At 48.1% G+C, this 23374-nt stretch overlaps 1 protein-coding gene across 9 annotated transcripts in view; it reads right to left on the reverse strand.

Moving 5' to 3' along the window:
* PALLD (palladin, cytoskeletal associated protein) overlaps positions 1 to 23374 on the reverse strand; it is a 391482-nt gene that overhangs the window by 170350 nt on the left and 197758 nt on the right. For all 9 annotated transcript variants that reach the window (XM_059071515.2, XM_067040076.1, XM_059071514.2 and 6 more), the window contains 2 exons: positions 21488 to 21607; positions 19363 to 19702 (listed from right to left, as the gene is read on the reverse strand). In XM_059071515.2, coding sequence (XP_058927498.1) covers positions 19363 to 19702; positions 21488 to 21607 — 460 coding nt within the window. The remainder of the gene's footprint in view (positions 1 to 19362; positions 19703 to 21487; positions 21608 to 23374) is intronic.

Here is a 23374-nt window from a genome sequence, read left to right on the forward strand (position 1 = left end):
GAAATAAATGAGTTGCTGTAGTTACTAGGGCTTCCTAATTAAGGTGTGAATTTAAATCCTAGGTACAATCTCCAAAAAGTTCCCAGAGCTCATGATTTTTAAGGGTAAAATTGATACCTCAGGTAATCAGGATTTGAGATTTTGCTAATGACAGTGATATGACTGGTGAAAACATTTCACTTTTCATTTGTTGCTAATGACTAAAGCACACTAATATTTGATCATTAAAATTATGACTAAACTGTACTCATCACGCCGGTCATATCTTTCAACACGTCTCAACAACTTAAAAAATGAATTCGTTGGCACAAGAACAGACACATAGATCAGCGGAACAGGGCAGAGAGCCCTGATATAAACCCACACACCTATGGTCAATTAATCTACAACAAAGGAGGCAAGGATATGCAATGGAGAAAAGACAGCCTCTTCAATAAGTGGTGCTGGGAAAACTGGACAGCTACATGTAAAAGAAAGAAATGAGAACACTCCCTAACACCATACACCAAAATAAACTCAAAATGGATTAAAGACCTAAATCTAAGACCAGAAACCATAAAACTCCTAGAAAAAAACATAGGCAGACACACTTTGACATACATCATTGCAATGCTTTTTGTGGATCTGTTTCCTAAGGCAAAGGAAATTAAAGCAAAACTAAACAAATGGGACCTAATTAAACTTAAAAGCTTTTGTACAGCTAAAGGGAAGCATCAAGAAAATGAAAAGAGGGCTTCCCTGGTGGCGCAGTGGTTAAGGATCCACCTACCAATGCAGGGGACGTGGGTTCGAGCCCTGGTCCGGGAAGATCCCACATGCCGCGGAGCAACTAAGGCCATGCACCACAACTACTGAGCCTGCACTCTGGAGCCCGCGAGCCACAACTACTGAGCCCATGTGCCACAACTACTGAAGCGCATGCACCTAGAGCCCGCGTGCCTAGAGCCCGTGCTCCGCAACAAGAGAAGTGAGAAGCCCATGTACTGCAACAAAGAGTAGCCCCTGCTCACTGCAATGAAGACCCAATGCAGCCAAAAGTAAATAAATTTATTAAACAACAAGAACGAAAAGAAAATGAAAAGACAGCCTACTGAATGGGAGAAAATATTTGGAAATGATATGACTGATAAGGGGTTAATGTCCAAAATATATAAACAGCTCATACAACTCAACATCAAAAAAAAAAAAAAAATCCCAATTATCAAATGGGCAGAAGACCTGACTAGACATTTTTCCAAAGAAGGCATAGAGATGGCCAACAGGCACATGAAAAGCTGCTCAACATCGCCAGTCATCAGGGAAATGCAAATCAAAACCACAGTGAGATATTACCTCACACCTGTCAGAACGGCTATTATCAAAAAGAATACAAATAAATGTTGGCAAGAATGTGGAGAAAAGGGAACCCTCATACACTATTGGCGGGAATGTAAATTGATGCAGCCACTATAGAAAACAGTATGTAGCTTTCGCATAAAACTAAAAATAGAGTTACCATATGATCCAGCAATTCCATTCTTGGATATATATATATATCTGGAAAAGACAAAAATTCTAATATGAAAAGATAAACACACCCCAGTGTTCACAGCAGCACTATTCACAATAGCCAAGACATGGAAGCCACCTAAATGTCCATCGACAGATGAATGGATAAAGATGTGATACATATATACAAGAGAATACTACTCAGCCATAAAAAAAGAATGAAATAAGGCCACTTGCGGCAACCTGGATGGACCCAGAGATGATCATACTAAGTGAAGTAAGTCAGAGAGAGAAAGACAAATATATGACACCGCTTATATGTGGAATCTAAAAAATAAAAGTAGTGAATATAACAGAAAAGAAGCTGACTCACAAAGAGAACAAACCAGTGTTTATCTTGGGGAAGGGAAATGGGGAGGGAAGAGGTAGGGGATTAAAAGGTACAAACTACTATGTATAAAATAAAACAAGCCACAGGGGTATCCTGTACAGCACAGGAAATACAGCCAATATTTTATAACTATAAATGGAGTACAATCTTTTAAAACTGTGAATCACTATGTTGTAGTGAAACACATATAATATTGTAAATCAGCTACACTTCAACTTAAAAAAACAGTATGGTACTGGCATGAGGGTGAACGTATCAAAGGAACACAGCTGAGACTCCAGAAAACAAACCCACGTGTGTACGGTCAACTGATTTTTGACAAGGCTGCCAAGATCGTTGAACGAAGAAAGAATATTCTCCTCAGCAAACGGTGTTGGTACAGCTAAATATTCACACATGCAAGAGTGAACTTTGCCCCTTACCTCACACCACACACACAAAATAAAGCACAATCGATCAAAGACCCAAATATAAGAGCTAAAATTATAAAACCCTTAGAAACATTGTAGTAAATCCTCATAATTTTGGATTTGGCAACGGTGTCTGAGATATGACACGAAAAGCACAAGCAACAAAGGACAGAAATAGATAAACCGGACTGCATCAAAACTGAAAACTTCTATGTATCAAAGGATGCTGTCAAGAGAGTGACAAGACAAGCTGAAAGATGAGAAAGACATTTGCAATCACACATCTGATAGAGGCCCACTGCCCAGCTTCCAGAACGGACACTTACAGCCCAACACCCCAGTTAAATGATGGGCAAAGGACTTGAAAAGACATTTCTCCAAAGAAGATGCACAAGTGTCCATCAACAGATGAACGGATACACAAAATGCAGTATATTCATACAATGAAATATTATTCAGCCATAAGAAGGAATGAAATACTGAATAATGAGATCCATGCTACAACATGGATGAACCTTGAGAACACTATGCTAAGTGAGAGAAACCAGACACCAAGGGTTACACATTGTATGATTCCATTTATATGAAGTATCCAGAACAGGCAAATCTATAGAGACCGAAGGCAAATTAGTGGCTGCTTTGGGATGGAAAACGGGAATCTGGAAGGAAGGGACTGTCTAAAAGGTACAGGGTTTCTCTTTGATGACGAAAATGTTCTCAAAAGTGACTATGGCGATGGTTGGACCGACCTGTGACTACACTAAGATCCACTGAGGTGTATGTACACTTTAAATGAGGACAGTGTATATACAGTACGTGAATTATGTCTCAATAAAGCCGTCAACGAAAGAAAAAAATGAATTAGGCAAATAGTTAATAAAAGCTAGCTGGGCTTCCCTGGTGGCGCAGTGGTTGAGAGTCCGCCTGCCGATGCAGGAGACGCGGGTTCGTGCCCCGGTCCGGGAGGATCCCACGTGCCGCGGAGCAACTAAGCCCGTGAGCCATGGCCGCTGAGCCTGTGCGTCCGGAGCCTGTGCTCCGCAACGGGAGAGGCCACAACAGTGAGAGGCCCGCGTACCGCAAAAAAAAAAAAAAAAAAAAAAAAAAAACAAGGTCCAAAGCTGTCAATCGTCTTTTACTGACACGTGGTGGATTGAATGGCTGCATTTTATTTTTGTTCCTTCCTTATATCTGAGAGAGAGAGCGAGAGAGAGCAACTGTGATTTCGCTGGAATATAAAGTGCAGGGAGCGCTCACTGACGTATGTGAGAAGAGAGTCGAAACCAGGTGCCCACAGGAGGTGGGGCAAACAAGGAGGAAGCTCACTCGAGCAGCTGAAGGCCTGGCCGCTAGCCCGCTGTGTAGGCGGGGAGGGACGGCTCCGAGTACAGGAGGACAGGCCAGCTCCACCTGCCCCTGGAGCCCCTTGGCCGTTCCTCCTCCTCATCTTTAAGAGCCAGGAGGCTTCTATCGTGGGGACAGAGAGCCAGCGAGAGTCAGACCCAGCGACGCCTGGCCCAGCAGAGAGAAGGGGCAAGAGAAGAGGCTGAAGACGGGTGTGGGAATTCAATGGGCACGTCCTCCGAGTGACGGAAGCCAGCCCTGTCCCCGTTCAGCTCCCAAATGCCGTCTGCCAGGCGTGTCCCTGCCCCGTCCACCCTCAGTGAGGGAAGGAAACGGAATGCTCTTCTTTCTAGAGAAACTCATCAAGCTACGAGGAAAGACCTGCAGATACTGATATTCTGGGTCCTTGCCAAGTCCTAGGTGGTGCCCACCAGCTGGCAAACCCCCAGCAACAACAGAGTTTCCGGTCAACGTGTGGGTGCCAATCTGCATGAGACGTTAAAGAAAACCTCAGACATGAAACTTAGCCCAAGTAGATCAAACAAAATGGAACTTGAGGAAATAGAGAACATGCAGAAAATGGGGCGGGGGACTAAGTGACAACAATGACAGTCGTTCCCCAAAAAACCTCCAGTGATTAAGAGCTGCAAAGAGATAAAGGTCATTACAGCCCGCATGACAGGGTGAACTCACAGGATGCCACAGGAAATTTAGAGAACCAGGAGGAAGCCTTGGGAAATGAAAGTATGACGGTAGAAGTGACAAATTCAGCAGGAAGCGTGGAAGACAAAGGCGAAGAGACCTACAGAAAGTACGATGACAACCGGGAAGAAAAGCAAATCAGAACCTCCGTTCTAATGTAGGAGTTGGAAATATCATGATCATACACGTTTCAGAAAGGACAGAGAGAGTGGAAAGGAAATAAAAAAATAATGAGAAGATGTTCATAATGTATACTCACGAGTTTTCAAATTGAAAGGGCAACTATGCTAGCCAAATATCCTGTACAGTGCCTGAAAATTACTGCATATCACCAAGCAAATTTCAGAGCACCGGGGATAAAGAGGAGATTCGACATGCCTCCAGAATGAGAAAAATAATAGGTCACACACACAAAGGGCCAGAAAGTAGGTCAGCATTGGACTCCTCTACATTAGCACTAGAAACTAGAAGAATCTGAAGCAATTTCCTCAAAATTCTTAGGAAAACTCTATCATTCCAAACCAAGCCAAACTGTCATTTCAGTGTGAGGATAAAATAAAAACATTTTTCAGACAAGTAGGGCTTAGGAACCAGTGGTCCTTCACACTTTCTGTGAAAGCTACTGGAGGGTTTGCTTCTGGCAAATGAGAGAGGAAAACAAAAAAGTGAGACACGTGGCATTTGGGAGCCAGGCAACCAGGACAAGAAAGAGGTGAAGACACTTCCAGGATGACAGTGAAGCGGGGTTGAGGGGAACAGCTGTGTCCTCAGCGACAGAGCAGCTGGTCAGGAACGGAGGAGAGGGTGCGGGGACTCTCCTGCATTTCAGACATTCTCACGTCAGGTCAGTGACACGAGAAACGCAAGGTTTAACGCACCCCTATGTTCACTGCAGCACTATTCACAACAGCCAGGACGGGGAAGCAACCACGTGTCTATCGACAGAGGAATGCATAAAGAAGATGTGGTACAGATATATACAATGCAATATGAGCCATAAAAAAGAACGAATAATGCCATTTGCAGCTATGTGGATGGACCTAGAGAGTATCATACTGAGTGAAGTAAGTCAGACAGAGAAAGACAATTACCATATGATACCACTTATATGTGGAATCTAAAATAGGACACACATGAACTTATTTACAAAACAGAAACAGACTCAGACATAGAGATCAGACTTGTGGTTGCCAAGGAGAGGGGGAGGGAAGGATTGGGAGTTTGGGATTAGCAGATGCAAACTATTATATATAGGATGGATAAACAACAAGGTCCTACTGTAGAGCACAGGGAACTCTATTCAATACCCTGTGATAAATCATAATGAAAAGAATACGAAAAAAGAATACATATGTGTATAACTGAATCACTTTGCTGTACAGCAGAAAGGGACACAACATTGTAAATCAACTAGACTTAAAAAAAAAAAAAGAAATACTTAAGAAGATGCTGACTAGCTGCCCTGATGGTCCCAATGAGACCCGACAAGGATACAGACAGTTCATCATAAAAACGAGCGCACGACCGAGACAAGGAAACAGAGTGAGTGAGCCAGAGGCTTATCTTCCAAATGCATCAATAATTCATACTGGGTCACTTACATGTGCATAAAATCTCTGAAATAGTTTCTTTGTGACTTAAGCAGTTCGTTACTTTGAAATGCCCCATCAATGCAACGTGCCCGGGTTACATAAGTAGCTGCAATTAAGACTTTCTGGAGGAAAAACGCCCAAGACGTGTACTCAGTCTCCGTGCAGGATGACAGTAACTGCTCTTATCGGAATAAACATCCACCCCATCACCTGCCTTTGTCAGGCGTGGACCGTCCGGCGCACGGTGGAGACTCTTGGGTATGACTGTGTAGAGAGGTTTTTCATTCCTGTAAATTCCTCCATAATCCTGCCGCACCTTTAGACGGTGTTCTGAGTTCACGCTGATGTCAACATGAACCATAAATGAGCAGGCTGCCTCCTAGCACAAGACATGCTCACACCACAGGAAACCATCAACAAAACGAAAAGGCAACCCACCAAATCGGAGAGAATGTCTGCAGATGATATACGACCAATAAAGGGTTAATACCCCCAATATACAAACAGCTCACACGACTCAACGGTGAAAAAGCAAACAACCCGATTAAACATGGCAGAGAAGACCGAAAGAGACATTTTTCCAAGGACGACAGGCCCACGAAAAGCTGCTCGACATCTCGCTAATCATCAGACAAGTGCAAATCAAAACCACAGTGAGGCGTCACCTCACACCCGTCAGAATGGCCGTCATCAAAATGATAACAAATGACAGCCGTGGGCGAGGGTGTGGAGAAAAGGGGACCCTCGGGCACTGGTGGTGGGAACGTGCACCGGTGCAGCCCCAAGGGAGAACAGTATGGAGGGTCCTCAAAACCTAAAAACAGAACCGCCATATGGGCCAGTGATTATACTTCTGGGTTATTTATCTTCAGGAAATGAAATCACTATTTTGAAGAGATATCTGCACCCCCATGCTTGTTGCAGCATCATTTCTAGGAGCCAAGACACGGACGCCACGTCGGTGTCCACTGACAGATGAACGGGTACAGAAATAAAGATGTCCCCTCTCTCCCTCTCCCTCCTCCCACACCTTACACACACACACACACACACAGGAACACTATTCGGCCATGAAAGGAAGGCAACCCTGCTATTTTCGACAACACGGATGGACCTTGAGGGCATTATGCTACATGACAGACCGAGAAAGACAAATACCGTATGACCTCATGTTTATGTGGGATCTGAAAAAGAAAAAAAACAAAAAACCGAACTCATATACACAGAGACTAGATGGGTGCTTGCCAGAATCTGGGGGGGGGGGGGGGTAAGTGACATGGGTGGAGGGCCTCCAAAGGTACAAACTTCCAATTATAAGACAGCTTAAGTCCTGGGAGGTAATGCACTGCATGGTGACTACAGATAGCAACACTGTGTTGTATATTTCAAAGCTGCTAAGAGAGTAGATTTCTCATGTTCTCGTCACAAGCAAAAAAGCTTGTAACTCTGTGAGGTGATGGGTATTAAACGGACATAGCGTGGTGACCATTTCACAATATACACATCCATTGGAAACACGCTGCACACCTTAAATCAACATGGTGTTATATGTCAATTATAGCTCGAGAGAAACATTTAATAAAGAAGACCCCCAAAGTCGATGTTTATCAATTTCATGTGAAAATAGATCACGGAGGAAACTTGACACCAGGGGGAAAAATGACTCACTGATCTGGGAATAAATCCAGAATAAATGACAGATCGCTCATAACCAAGTGGGATGCAGTCAGCTGGAGGGACTTGGTTATTTGCTCCTATCACCCTAAATAAATTACTTTGTTCTAGACTCCGTGGAGGGTACACTGCAGACTGATAAGGACTTGGGAGAAAGAGAGGAATCCAAAACTTTATCTGTTTACAGATACTCATCGTGTCAGGGCAACTTCTAGTCACTTTTCAGAGGCCAAGCTCTTAAGAAATCAGCCATGTAACTCAGGCCAGCCCCCCACCCAAAGGCCCGACACAGACCCAGCCGTGCAGGACCGCCTCCCCGAACACTCCCGGTTGGGAGCTGTCTGCGATGCCTCCCGTCCGCCTGCACCCCGCGTAGCCCCATTCATTCCACGCCAGTCCACGTCTATATGTTGGGGGCCTGAGCTGGGTCCAGGAGGAAGTCTGCGTCCTCGCCTGCCTGCCTCAGTCCCTGCAAGATGGTCGGGTAGGAGAAGACGGCAGGGGAGGTGCAGCCTGAGACGCAGAGCTAAGGTAGGAACGGCCAGGTGGGCCCCAGGCTCTAGAATCTGTTTCCAAGGTGCCTCCCCTTGTCCCGACTGAAAGGGCCCGGAGCCGAGACGGCACTGAAGAGATGCCCCTTCCCCAGTCCATTCCAACTGTAGGAATTCCAGTCCACTGAGGTTGCTTCCTACTGGCACCAAGCGTGCAAAACAGAACTCTGCCGTACACAAGCCGCCTTTGGCCCTTTGTTATGTGCAGAATCAGGACACGCGCATTTCCCTGTAGGTGATACCACGGTGAACACGGGAGCAGAGGTCCTCAGCAGAAATCAACTTCTCAGACAATGGACACTCAGGGGCCATCGAACTGCTTTCAGAAACCTCCCTCTGCTATTTTTTGGTAAAAATTAAAAATTCTTTATTATCTTTCTCTCCACTAAGGCAGCTGTTTGGTATCAGACTGTTATAGTAATGACAAGACCAAACATAATTCTGCTATTTTAAGATAGAATAATTAGAACACACATGAAGCGAAACTCCTGCTGTTATGCTACAAGGTCCCACCGTGAAACCCTCTCCTCTGTGACAGAATAAAAATAAATGTGAACATTTCACATCTGATTTAGAGGACGCCCTTTGAAGAAAACAACTGCTATGAAGGAGAGGCGGATACCACACAGGAAACACAATCACCCGGAGCGAGACGTCGCCCCCATGACCAAAACTACTTGTGGGTCCAAGCTACAAACTCCATTTTAGAAACTACAGAAGACATTTCTACTTTGCACTGCATTGTACTCGGGCCATATCTCATAGCTTTTTTTTTCCCCTACAAATGGTACTACATATAATGATACATCCCCGAAACCAGACGACCCGGGAACTATTTTCCAACAAAGAAACAAACAAGGACGGGAAAAAAATTTGTGGTCTTTCCAGAAATCTTTCAAAACCTTCACATTTAATGGCAATTACGAGGAAAGCAGAAAGTTTGAAATGATAGCCGAGCCATATAATTACCCATATCTGACCGATTTATAAACTCCTCTGAGAAAAAAAGAGGAGGCCAGAGAGCTGGACCTACTCCTTGCGGTTCCTGACATGCATAGTGAAGTAAAAACATTTGGAGAGGATGTGAGTGATTCCACGGTTTTACTAGCTTTGTATCAGGAGGCCCACAGCTGGGGTCCCTCAAAGGCCGCCTACAGAGGAAACACCCGCCACTCCACGGACATAAAAACCCGGATCCGCAGGACACTGTGAGACGGAGCCAGGCACAGAGCAAGCACGCTCCAGGGTTTCTGAGTCGAGCTGGGGCAGAGAAGTGAGCTCTAGCAAACGGCGCGAACGGAGACACCGACCCTAACTAAAGGTTCTTACTTACTAAGGCGTTTCCCCGGAACTTCAGGAAAAACCCTGACAAACACTGTGTATCCTCCTAACAGCCTTGACAGAAGGAGGTGCCCGTACTTTCCTCGTGGGAACCTCGGCGTCCGGGGGTCAGAAGACGTGAACTTCGTACAGCAAAGGTGGAGGTCCTGATTGCAATTCATTTATAGTTTCCTTTTGAATAATGGCGCAAATGTGTGTGTCAATTTATGCGTGATTATGCACCCAATGTGTTTTATGAAAATCTACATAGCTTATCCAATTTGTTGACTATGTACCTTGTTCTTAACACCAAATGAAAGAACATCTAATTCCTTTTGAGTAATGGAGCAAATCTGTGTCTCAATTTAAGCGTGATTATCCAGCCAACGTGTTTCATGGAAATCTATTTTATCCAACTCATTTAATATGTACCTTATTCTTAAAACCAAACGAAAGAATATCTAATTCCCTGCCACATATGGAAAAGGTTTTCAAAAACCAACATTGATTCCAGTGCTATCCGCAAGGTTTGTGTAATCATAACTTTAGTCATGTAAGGAAACAGGCATTCTTAGGTTATGAACGGTCTGCTTTTGCACATGTCAGAGGAACCAACTCAGATAAAGCCTCCCTGTGACTAATGTTTTCACCATTAGGTGATGGCTGCATCTGAATGAAGGACTTACACATTCACAGAGAAAAAGAAATCAATGGTAACAAAAAGAAAAAAAAATGGGCAAGGTAACGTACTTCAGCATGCAGCAGACAGAAATAAATTCTCTCATAGTGCAAGTTGTAGACACAAACTAAAACCCAGTATATTTGGATTACAGACTCATGAGCCTTAGCTCAATTGTTCTTAAACGATTGTTTTCAAATATCAAAATCTAGGAAAGAGGCTTGTTCAGTAACAACCCAGCTGAAGGCCCTCCTTGGACAGGAGAGGTGAGTAACTACAGAACAGATCCCAGTGCTCCAGTGGGAGCGAAGTAAGCAGGGCCAAACAAAGAAGTACAGACTATACCAGAAATGGCTCCCACTTCTAACTACACAGGCCCTCGGTTGCTCCTTGTGAAACGCCAGCAGGTGGTCCCGAGGGCGCTGTGACATCCTTGCCCTCCCACCCACCTCCTCTGATGCAAACCGGCCCTCCCTTCTCCCCTTGCCCCCAGGCCCCTCGTCTACGGGATTATCTGTGCGATTCTCTGTTTCTGCCCAACACCCCACCTCCTCAGCGTCCTCGGAGATGCCTCCGTGTTGACTGGAAGCTGGATGTCCTTGAGGACGTTACTAACGTCACCGTGGCCTCCTCTGAGCGAGGAGAGTCCTGCAGGGTCCCGGACCCCCCGTGCACTCTCAGCACAGCCCCGCCACCGCCCCCGGGCAGCGGCCTCTCCTTCCGTCTCCGTGCTCCGGCGTCACACTCCCTCTCCCCTGCTTCTCACCAACGACCCTGGTCACGTCCTCACTTTGCCGATGGCCTCACTACTTCGTAGCATGTGGTTTCCTGCCACCCCCTTCGGCCATATCGTCCACGTAAATGCTCCTTTTTCAAGCGCCCACTTCATGGCTCCCTGACCGCCTCCTCTACTCCTGTGACCTTGACCTCCACTACCACTGGCCACTCAGACACCGCTGGCTTTCCTCTACTGCGCGGAAGTTCCTTCTTGCTTAAGGGTTTGAACGTTCACAGTCTTCTCTGGGGTCACGACTTCTGTCCCCTTTTCCTGTTCTCCCATCTCACCCTCTGAGTCGTTTTCATTCTTGGTGTAACTTCCATTCTCTTGAGCTCGATCTCTTTTCCCCTTACGCCCCGATCCGGCTTAATCTGCTTCCCTTTCTGACCCCACAAGGACACAGCTGGTGGTACTGGCGTGTGGGGATGCTGTGCTATCGCGTCTGCCTTCAGGGGGCCGAGGATGGCTGGAACCAAGTCCTGAGACCACAGTCACTGAATCCAACGTGGATCAGTCTCCAACTTCCCACGGGTTCTCACCATTTCTGCAAGATACACAGCACCGGTCCTGGAACTCCTTACCCTTTCTCATTGCCGTCTTCAGCCTTTTTCTCTCTTCATCTCCCACTAACCACAATTCCGCTCCCGCTTTCAGCAGGTATTTTACTGATAATATTGTCATTTGACTTGGAACCTCAATTTTCCTTCTCGTATCTTTTCTCCCTCACTGATGCTTCTGAGGGGAAAGTCTCATCCTACTTTCTGTGCAAGGCCTTGTATGCATTATCCGCTAAACATTGGTCTTTAAACTATTTGGCTTATTTTTGGCCTTAAAATGAAAAGTTATCTTACTCCTGTTACTTTTTTTTTTTTTTTTTGCATTGCGCGGGCCTCTCACCGTCGCGGCCTCTCCCGCTGCGGAGCACAGGCTCCGGATGCGCAGGCTCAGCGGCCACGGCTCACGGGCCCAGCCGCTCCGCGGCACGTGGGATCCTCCCGGACCGGGGCTCAAACCCGCGTCCCCTGCATCGGCAGGCGGACTCCCAACCACGGCGCCACCAGGGAAGCCCGACTTTTTTTTTTAATTAATTTTTATTACTCCCGTTACTTTTATCCCAACACCTAAGGTGTGCAACAGGAGAAAGGGGCTGGGTTTGGGGGAGTGGAGACCGTGTACCAGGAGCAGCGTCACTCTGGAATATGAGGCGTTTTCCGGGGAGGGTCTTCTAGGATGGGTTGTCAAAGCCCAGGTGGAATCCCAAAGCCCCTGACATCTAGGAGGAGAGGGGGGCTCCGGGCGGGGGGGAGGGGGCAAGAGCTCGCAGGGCCAGAACCTTCTGCATCAGCTGTGCTCAGTACGGTGGTCACCGGACTGAGGCTGAATGGAGAAGGAAGGATGGGAGAGACAGGGTGCCAAGGGCTTATTTCTTGTAAAATAACACTTTGCATCCTTAAAAGTAAGAACCCTGTACTAATGAAAATTCACTTGGAAAATCAGGTCAACCAGAAAACAGAGTCTGCTCAATAGCACACCACGCAGAGAGCTGTAACATTTGGTGTGTTTCCTTCTAACACATAACATACATTTTATTTTACTTTTTTTTGGCCGCGTGGCTTGTGGGATCTTAGTGCCCTGACCAGGGATTGAACCCGGGCCCACAGCACTGAAAGCACCGAGTGCTCTAACCACTGGACGGCCAGGGAATTCCCACGTAATACACATCTCAGTTGGTTGAAATGGTTCACCTTTTTCATAAAATTAGTCTTCAGCTCCATATATCATTTTGCTTCTAGTATTTTTTGCTTAACACGCTGTTGTTAATATTTGGACGGATTTTTAGCATGATCTCTGGGCATGTAGTTCATACGTGGCTCCCCCTTTAAAAAAGAAAAGGTCTCTACCCAGCAGGGACTACATTTTTCAACTTACGCTGTAATCACCAGAGGGGCCCTCACATGCGCTTCGGCCGGATGAGACGGACACACTGAAGAGAGACTGCGTCATCAGCTACTCCTTCACGGAAAGCACCCAATGTCTGAGATGAATACCTGGCATTTCCTCTGGGTGGCTGAGAACTACTTCAAAAATATGTAGATCATCTGTAAGTATTTTCACCTCTATTTTAGACACACCAAATAAGGCTACCGGCCATAAAAAGAAGGACTCGAGCTTCTTCAGGAAATATAATTAAAACTTTACACTCACCGAGAGACTAGCAAAGCAGAGCACTCGTATCCTAACATGCAAGAATGTGACTCTGCGTCAGAGCCAATAGTGACGTGAAAAAACCATGAGGAAGGATACATGGAGATGTCGCTCCCCCGTGAAAAGCTTTAAGCTTCAGGAAGTTCCTTCATTGGACTTGGCATTCCTGGGAGGGGCTGCCTCGAGGTGATTCAACAGCAACACTGGCCCTCAAAGCCATCGTCATATTCTATCACGGAGAGTCCACGTGCGCATGGCCAGGTGCTTCAGAGTTCGGACCACGGTCCATAAACACCCGGATGAGTGCGTGCCTGCGACTGTATAATAACAAATTGAAGAGACTTCTCTCGGCCCCATCTTTCTGTCCGAATATTACTTTGAAAACCCTTCTGGTTCTATACTTTGTGCTTCCGCTGTCACTGAATTGCTTCGTTCTTTGACTAGACCCAGCAGACAATGAAAATCATTCAACCAGAAATGGAAGCCGGTGCCTATTAGGCTTTCGGAATCAGAAGCAGAGCGGCTTGTCTTCCAAACACCCAACTGGGAAGGGAAGGCGTTTGGATCACACGGACTCTACCCTAGGGACAGGTCATTCCACACGTCCGCGGGACGCCGACAGATGTGTAGAGTTGTGTCTGTTCCTGCCAGTGTGACCTGAGCAGCACGCGGTCAAAAAGCACTCAAAGGTAACACCGTTGTCTTCTTCCTCTTCGTGGCTTGGGTGCCAGCGTCACCGAACACTGCAGACACTCGTCAAGAGTCAGGGAATGACACGTGAGCTAGATTTTCCGGACATTTCTGTACATCTTAGGACCTCTTGGGACCTCCCTGGTGGTCCAGCGGCTCAGACTCCGCGCTCCCAATGCAGTGGGCCCGGGTTCTATCCCCGGTCCGGGGACTGGATCCCGCGTGCCGCAACTAAAAGACCCCGCGTGCTGCAACTACAGATCCCGCGAGCTGCAACTAAGACCCGCAGCAGCCAAATGAATAAAATTTTTTTTTTTTTAATTTTAAAAGAAGGACCTCTTCACAACTGCTGGGAGAGGTCATGTCTTTGACCTTTGGTTCTTACCGTGACCTCAACTGTTTTGCTTATCGTCTCCTTGCTTGGTGTGTGTGTTTAGACCTAGCAGGTAAGCCTTTACCTAGGATAGAACCTAAGAGACCATCGGTATTCGAATGTCAAACAGTCACAGAGTGGGACCTTGAACCCCAACCAGCAGAGGTTAAAAGACGGAAAACACTCCCAGTTACACTGACCGCGCCGCACCCGGGCTTGGGCCGCGTCCAACATAAACAGGACGGGAGGAGCTGCCCGGAAGCCCTCGGCCCGTCATCTAGCGTCTGCATCAGATGGGGTGCTGACATGTCAAGTTCACATACCTTGAACAGGAGTCTGCTTGTCCTCCAGCCAGTGGGGAGTGGACAGGAGAGTGACGGGCCCCTCATTTTTCCAAACGTCTCATAGTTTTCTACAACGTTTTAAAGTCAGACTTTCATAAAAGGAGAACACGGAAGAAAGGAGAAAGGAATTGAAAAGCCTCCCAAATTAAGTACCCTGGACGTCCTTTTCTAATGTAATTCTAGCCAATGGGATTCTTATTTAATCCTTCGTACTCATTCAGCTTTCAGGATAAGGGTGTCAGCTGGGAAGTACTGTCAAGTGGGAAACCTCTGGGATTGGTGGGTTTGGAAAGTAGCAATCCCACAGTACATGGGGGTCAAAGTTAAGCACAATGAGTGGGGTTGCTCTAAACGTGGGAGACCTTTCTCTTCCTCTTTATGGCTCTGTTCTGCTTCATTCATTCAAATCTTTCTGGGGGTTCATTGTTTGTCCGGCCGCAGGACCCGGTGAAAGGGCAGTGAAGAGACAGTCAAGGTCTTTCGCTGTAACAGTGGGGGAGAGCAACGCCCAAAGCAACATGCAAGTAAATAAGCAACTATCAGAAATAATTCCGTGCTGTGCAGACAGCAGAGGGTGTGGCTTACTGGGCACGGCTGGGGGCCACTCTGGACTGGGGGCCCCGGGGGACGTGGCAACTGGGAAGCCCAGGAGCAGCCGCCCTCAGCAGCGGGCAGGACATGCCGGGGAGCGAACGTTCCAGGAAGGGGAGCCCCTGTGCCCCTCTGAGTGTCTAGGAGCGCGCACGGGACCACAGGGGGCTCCCAGAGACAGCAAGCCCGGCTCGGCTGAGCCCCTGAGGGGAGAGCGGTCCGGGTTGCGCCCTCCTCTCCTGTCTCTCCAGCATCCTCCCCTTCTCCTCCTCCTCTGGTCTCTCACCGGGCTCACGACCGCTCAGCACCATGCAGATGTCAGGGCCGAACTGCACGAGGTGACACGTAAAACCCGATACCTAAGTAGCGGTGAGTTTATAGGACCTGCCCCGGTCCCTGAGACAAGCATTGCTGGAATAACCAGCTCTCTCAGGGTGGGAGCAAGAGAAAGGAGGAAGAGAGACGCAGAGGTCTGAGACGTGGCCACTCTGAGAGGCCTGATCCAGCCTGAAGTCGTTTCACCGTCTCCAGGTGGGAACTCCTGACACCATGTCTTCTTTAGCGGCCGAGGGAGGAGAGAGCTGGGAGAACAGGAGCAAAGGGAGGTGCACCCACACCTTGTCTGGCCGTTGATGGAGCAGGTGGCCGTGTTGTGAGCACTTCAGGATCGTTCTCCCATCCAAGGGCCTGGGCTCTGAGGGCTGGGGCAGGTGTCTGGCACCGTTTCAGCCGCTGAGCTGTCCTGTGTCCAGTGCAGGGACTTACCCACGGCCTCCCCTCTAGCCAGACCCTCTTGGATGCCTCATCTTACTTCTTCCAGAAGACGGAGGACGAATAGCAAAGAAGCAAGAAATGGGGTTTGAAAACAGCATACGGGTCTTTCCATACTGCTTGGCCTCACTGACGAGATGAGCTTAGTGGGAGAACAGGACCTGTAAAGCACCTGTTCAATCTGGCTCCAAAGTTTCCCTCCAGGGTTTAATCCTGGAGACCCTGCAGACCCATGTCCTCCAGGGACTATGTTTTGGCAAGAACAAAAGATTCTTGGGACTTTATTTCCTATTAACAAACAGAGTTGTGTATTTATTTTGAATCTTCGAGCATCATTTGTAGAGAGGGGGCGGCAACAGACTTAGCTGGTGTGCCCTGAACAAGGACAACAATATAAAAAACAGCTCACAAAAGCTAGGCGTATGTTCCTTCCTTCCTCTTTTTCTCTGACGAGAACTACGATTTCAGCAGCACGTGGCTTCTCTTCTTTGCACTGCGGTGGACGGTGCTGCGTGTCCGACGCCAAGTCACACGAACAACTCTCGCAGGTGAACTCCTTCCTGGGTGGCGTTTAAGTGCTCCTCTGGCCCACAGTGCCTTGCGTCTGGCACCTGGGACTCACTGAGTGGCCCACATCCCATCATGCCTAGCTCACTCACACCTGAGGGGTGGTGTCTGAGCCAAAGACACCGAGAGCTGCGCGAATGGGAGTGGACGTGGACCCCGCGACCAGGGGCCAGGAGCACAGATGCGGCTGGGGGCTGGAAGGGCGGCCGGACGCCTGGTGAGGATTTCGGTTGGAGGGCCTTTTGCTGCAGAAGGGAATTCAGGACCTTTCTACCGTTCTGTTTCGTCTGATTTTTTTCCCTTTCCATAATAAATAGTGAGCTATTTGAGAGGAAAAAATGCAAAGAGATTTTCCTTCTGACAATGGTAATTTTTCAGGAATCTGACAAATCAGACACCCTTTTCAGGTTCATTTACTAAGAGGAAATATTTAAATTCCTATTATTTGTCCCCTCCTAATTGTTTCCTATTTGCTTACAAATGATTCAGATGAATGAAATGCCATAAAACTCCCCCCAATAGAAGCCTCTCCTTTTTTTATGAAAAGTAGTAAAATCATGGGCCGATGAAAAAAGATTCAAGGGCACCAGTTTCCCCACTGTCAACCATAAGACTCGAAATTTCATTCTTCCCCAATGTATGAAGGGAAGTAGACATGAATAGGAAGTTTACCTGGCAGTGACATTAATCGTCAATGCCTTGGATGTCATTCTACATGATTTGCAGATGTCACTCGATGGCGTTCCTACCAATGGATACAACTCCTAAAACAATGAGCAAACTTTTTCGGAAAAGACCACGATAACAAAGAAAGAGTGGAAGTCCTCATATCAAACCATGACGCTGGTCACCGCGTTACTTCTGTCTTGTTTGAATTGTCACCTCGAGCATGCACTTACTTTGTCATTAAAACAAAATCCAAAAGAGGATTGCAATTCATACAGAAATTTTAAAATTGATATATATTTTGAAAGTGTCAATCACATATTATTTCCTACCTAGTAACTGGCAGGTAATTATACAATCTGAAAATCATGACGTGATGCTCTAAGGATATATTTAAACACATAAAGATTTGAAAAAAAAAAAAGCAGCAGGAAAACCTGCTACTACCAATGTTATTTCTAAGCTACCAGGTTTCACCGTATTTCCACAGGAAGGGAATTTAAACACTGAAATCCATTTTCCCTGTATTTTACTTTACACTGAAAACCTGACTAAGAAACAGATCATGATGTCACTCTTCAAACCTGTGTGTAAGCTCCACAGCCTCTTAAAAACCATCCAAGTATTCTGTCCGCCTTTTACAGACAACGCCCCACCCTCCCGGAGACACTAACCTCACCTAAAGTCCAGCTCAAAGCTGAAGAGTGGTTCAAACTCCTGAGATGAGGAGGGCTGCAAAGTTATGTTAACAGCCCCTCCTGTTTGCTCTCCTGTGATTTATACTCACTTCATGAGCCATTAGGGCAGACACACCTCACTGAGAGCCCAGCCCGGGCCCAGGCAGCGGACACCCCGCCCTTTCTCGCTAAGGAGGGCAGGTCCCTTATTTCATTAAAAGCACCGCAAATACATATTTCAAGATGCAAAGCTAAAGGTAGTCAGCAGAGGCGATTCATTCAGCGGGTTGGAGCTACGAGAGTACAAATCTCTTTCAAGGCTGCCACTTCGGAGCTCCTGCGATCGGCCCAGCATCTCAGCCCGCCTGCAGTCTAGGTATGGAACACTCGCTACCGTACACAAACCTAGCAGCCCCGCCGCCTACAAAACGCGGGGTAGTAAAAGAGCGACTTCTGAAACTGCAACACAAGAGTGTCAAGGAGTTTACTCTTATAAAATTGCCCGCCCATCTGTTAACCTAAGGCATCTGTCTGGATGATTTGTTACTTTATCAGTCTAATAATGCTCATATAATCGCCTAACAATAAAGTGATGTACGGACATAAGATATTATTCTAGCTTGGATACCTTACCTATTCTCCCCAATGAGCTGATGGAAGGGAGAATAAAGCAGCCTGCTCAGTACCAGGGGAGCAAAGAGTAAGTAACTCCTATCTTGAAGCCATCCTTCCTGCCCCACACCACAAAGCTCGGACATCACGGGGAAACGCAGGGTGCTTTGCCGGATCCTGGAGAATTCATTCTCAAGGAAACGCGGCCGCGTCGACTATGTACACATTTGATGTGACGCTGACGTTTCCACCGACCCCCATCAGGGCAGTGACCCGAGGTCTGTTCTGTTAACTGACTCCTCCTCTCCGACACCGTGACAGCTCCGATCGTCACCACCATCCCCGGTGCGGCGCCAGTGGAAACAGCGCACGCAAAATCATGGAAAGCAAATACGAAGGTGGTATCGGCGGAAACGTGCCTTCCGCGGACCCCAAAGCCCAGCGGGCCGGGCCGGGAAGGGCGCTCTGCACTCACTCCTTCCCCGGGGTCCACACCCGCAACCGCCCTCCTCCGCTTTCAGGCTTCCCGTGCTTATCTGTATCGGACTTCCTTACCGGTTCTTAACTGCGGAACATTTGGAAATGCTTTTAATAGACAGCTCAACGCAGCCCCTTCCCACCCCCTCTGGGGAGGGCGACATACTTGTGTACTTCGGAAGCCTGCACCAGGCGCAGATATGTGCGCAGCTGAAACCAGTTACAGTTCTGAGCGAAAGGCGGACTTGACCAAGCTTCTCGTTTACCTTCTTTACCTTGGGGTGTCATTTATAGTTTTGAAGGACCCCACTCGGTAGCAAGGCCACGCCAGCCCGGGACAACTCGCCCGCAGGAGGGGCCGCCCGCCCCGTGGTGGAGCCCAGGCCAAACGGTTTCCCTGGCGACAGAGGCAGTTCAGCACAAGTACCACGGTGTCATCAAGCCGCACGGGAGTACTCACAGTTTCGGTTTGGCAAGCAGAGGCGGGGGTTCCTTTGCGGGTGACAGCAGAACAGCCGCGCTGGGAAGAGCTTTGCCACCATCAGCCCTGCCGTTCACCAGTCCATTCACTCCGTGGCCCGGGTGGACGCCGTTGGTTTCCCTCTCCGCAGTGGGATTGAACTGAAGGGCCGCCAGGCTCCGCCCGAACACTGGGCCGGTCACGTGCTGGATCTCAGCTGGTTTCTGGGAAGCCAACTCGAAAGAGGCGGTCTCCCAGATTGGAGTGGGCAGCGGGGAGGGCTGGAAGCAGCCACTGCTGGCCTCTCTGGCTGAGTCATAGCCGCAGGTGTCCATGTTGGCTGAGGGAGGGGACAGGGGGAAGACACTGTGATATGCCCATGATCCACAGCCCCTTCCCACCGTCACAGACAGCCTGGGAGCCCAGGGTCCAGTTAGCTGTTGAAGGGGCAATGTCGAGGGGGGGCCTGGTTCCCCCAGGCTTGATTTCACTGCACCTGTTTCATTTCCTGAATGGCCCACCAGCTGGGAGACCAGCTACCAATTCCTTAACAAATTTCAAACAAGAGCTAAAGATAGAACTTGGTTAAAACACACACACACACACACACACACACACACACACACACACACACACACAAACAGCATCAAAAAAAATGACAACACAAACAGTATCAACTAATGATGCTTTTGCCTTCTTGCATTTCAGCCCATGGATCTGACGGAGCTTTGCTGACGTTAGTGTAGGCTACAAAGGTTTTCTGTGCTGGGCAATGGGTATTCACTCATTCACTCATTCATTCATCCATCATAAAGCCAAGTGAAGCTCTGAGTCTAAAGGAAATGTCTTACAATCTCACGGATAATTTTTTCCGGTTCACATGACTGACACCAGCTGTAACTTGGTACAAAAGAAAGTTTTGCTTGTTACTGTCAATGGCCTGAACGCGTCTTAAGAGTATCTTTGTATTCCTTGCCTTGCCCAGAGTCCAGCAGAGCTAGAAAGAATGCCTACTGAGGCAAACAGAAAGCTCAAAAATAGCTCTTATGTTTGGCCTTAGAGCAGATTTATCCCCGAGGAAAATGGGAACCACTGCATGTGAATTTCTGCCATGCGGACACGGAGCCCAGAGTTTTGGCCGCGTGGTTGGAGTGCTGCACTCTTGCTGTGGCCATTTGCTGGGACCATCTTCAACTCAAAATCAAAATACTGGGGTCCTCCCTGGAGCTCTGATCATGACCCCAGAGTTTCCTGTTAACACTTAGAGCCCTCATTCCTATCAACTGCTGTCCCGTTAAGGTGAACTTTATGTTTTTCCTCGTAATGAAGATGAAAAAGCACTAATTCTCCACTACAGCCCTAAACTGGTTTTGTCTGTGTCTCTGCCACGCCCTAGCACGAGTTCTCCCTGTTCTAGAGAAATCTAGGTGCAATTCGGCTGTGTCTTCACTGCCTCCTAACCATGGTGCCCCGTACTGGGCTTGGCCAAAGAGGTATTTTAAAAACCATTGTAAGACAAACAACAGAAGTAAGGCCGTAAAGACGAGGTAAAGCTAATTAATAATAGTAGAAAACAGTTAACTAAAGGTCAAAGAAATAAAGGAAAAGAACTGTTTCAGGTTGCTTTCCCTAGCAGTAAGTTTTTGAGTTTAAAAAACTGCCCAGATATTTCTGAATGTTGGTTTTAATAATAAAATACATTCCTTTAGTTTTTCATAGGCGTCCAGTCTCAATGAAATCTGGTTTCTAAGATCTTTACAGCTCCTCTAGGTTAATCTAGTGGGTTGAACGGTGACTGATTTGCGCCAGTATCTCCAGACCCGGTCGACACTGGTTTGAGCATAGTTCTGGGTCAGCAGGAGGCCCTCGGGCAGCCATCGCATTGTTTCCGAGACCAAGATCCCAAGACTGAAGGAAGAGTCCCACGTGTGTTTCGCTGCTACATCATCACCTCTGGGTTTTCATCTCCGCTTCCCCTCGCCCTCTCCCACCCCAGCCTTCTGTTTCGTGAGGAAACCCTGGCTGTGAGGATGACCCCGGGGGCAAAGCATTCCCGGAGGCTGAGCAGTCCCCCGGGTGGGTCCTTCTGCCGCGGGGACCCGTCAACCCTTCGCTCCTCGCATACCTGAGGTGACCACCAGCTGGGCAGTGCTGGTCGCTGACCCGTAATCGTTGCTCGCCGAGCACGTGAAGATCCCGGCGTCCTCGGGGAACGTCTCTGCTATAACGAGGGTGCAGATCTCCTCTGGAAAGAAGAGAACAGAGTAACTCAGCAGAGGGCAACCACACAGTTGCTCCAAAGGAGCCAGACCCTCTGCCTTTCTAAAACAAGCAAATTCAGTAGCAATTATGATAGGGTCCTTTTACGAAGGAGTCACAAGAGAATCTCTTGACGTTTAATTTAGCCGTTCAACCTAGCGGCAAAAGCTCTGGAGTAAGACTCATTCTTTGTGATTTTTCATCAGCCTTGGTTCCCTCACCTATAAAACAGGGATGACATATACCTCATGAGTGTATCTGTGTAGAGGACACAAGAAGTTTGCGAAGTGTGTGCCTCTGCGCTAGGCACGCGGAAGACGCCAGCTCCCGCCTAGCTTGGTTGACGGTCATGGAAGGCCTTTCAACTACAATGTAGCTGCTCACCTGAAAAGCCACTGGTGGGGAAAATCAAGCTTCTCTGAAAAGCTGACGATGGGGAAAAAAAGAACATAACATGGAAGTGTTTGACTGCAGACAATTATTCTGGAAACTACCGTTACACAGTGCGGCCATGCTCTGTAGCATGCAAAGCCCGGACTCTGGGACCAGCTGCCGGGACTTGAATGAGGGCGCTGCCCCGTGGGGCTTTTGTGACTTTGGTCCACCTCCCCGAACTTCAGTGCCCTTTATCTAGAAGATGGAGATAATACTAGAACCTACCTTATGAATCATGACTCATAAATCAACCGTCACAGGGCTACTGTGAGGGGTGATGACGGTAACCGTGACAACAGCTGACAGTCACATAAGCCCTTCTCAGGCACTAGGTAACACTAGCAGCACCGGATATAGACAGGAAAGATGAAGCACAGTAAGGCTTATCGATTTACACAGAGTCACGCAGCTCATGAGCAGCAACCTGAACCAAGATGGGCTCCGGACTCCACGCTCCTCCTGACCACCTACTCCTGCGACATGATACACACTGTTCTTAGGGTGCCGCCTGGCGCGCGGCAAATGCTTTGTCGCCAGGAACTGTTAGCTGTTCCACTAAGAAGAAGCTCGATCTAGAATGTATTAGCTATTTCTAATTAATGTATGTACGTATGTATTATTATGGGAGTGCAGTAACTATTTTTAAATTCAACGATTGTCTAAATTCAACGATTGTACGAGTAACGTAAGGTGACTGTGTTGGTAAATGTTGAGAAAAGTCATATACTTCTGACTCCCACACAGCCTGCCGAGTATTCGCACATTATGGGGGCCACGGGAGACCCCGTACCACAGATTGTTTGTAGGCATGGCTGCAGTTATCCCCTCCCGCATCCAGGCCCCGCGGCAGCCCCGTCCCCTTCCCTAGCCCTGGGGTCCCGGTGGGCCCGACGGCTGTTTTAAGCACGGAAGCGATGGGAGTGATGTCTGTTCTGAGCCAAAGCCTCGGCTCCCCTCTCGCTCTGCTCCATCTCTGGGAGCCCGGCTGAAGCCCTCAGGGACGGAGGTTGTGGGGCTGGAGAAAGGGGCCCCCGAGCAGAGATGGGTCAAAACAACTGAGACCACCCGGCTCGTCCCTGCCAACCTGGAGGCCGGCCACAGCCCTTGGAGTGAGCCCGCCGGGGCGGGCCAGGTCGGGTGCCCCACTGGGGCTAAGCTGAGCGGCTGACCCTCAGGATTAGGGACACGGGTGGCCACCCGGAGCCACCGATGTCTGGGCCGCCATGCTTTCAAGAGCCGACAGACCAGGATGAGGGCAACGCTTCTCTTCCAAGCTCCTTCTCTGACAGCCCTGAGGGCAAGCTTTTCAGAATTTAGA

This window comes from Kogia breviceps, chromosome 8 (genome assembly GCF_026419965.1).
Source record: "Kogia breviceps isolate mKogBre1 chromosome 8, mKogBre1 haplotype 1, whole genome shotgun sequence".
NCBI classification, from domain to species: domain Eukaryota; kingdom Metazoa; phylum Chordata; class Mammalia; order Artiodactyla; family Physeteridae; genus Kogia; species Kogia breviceps.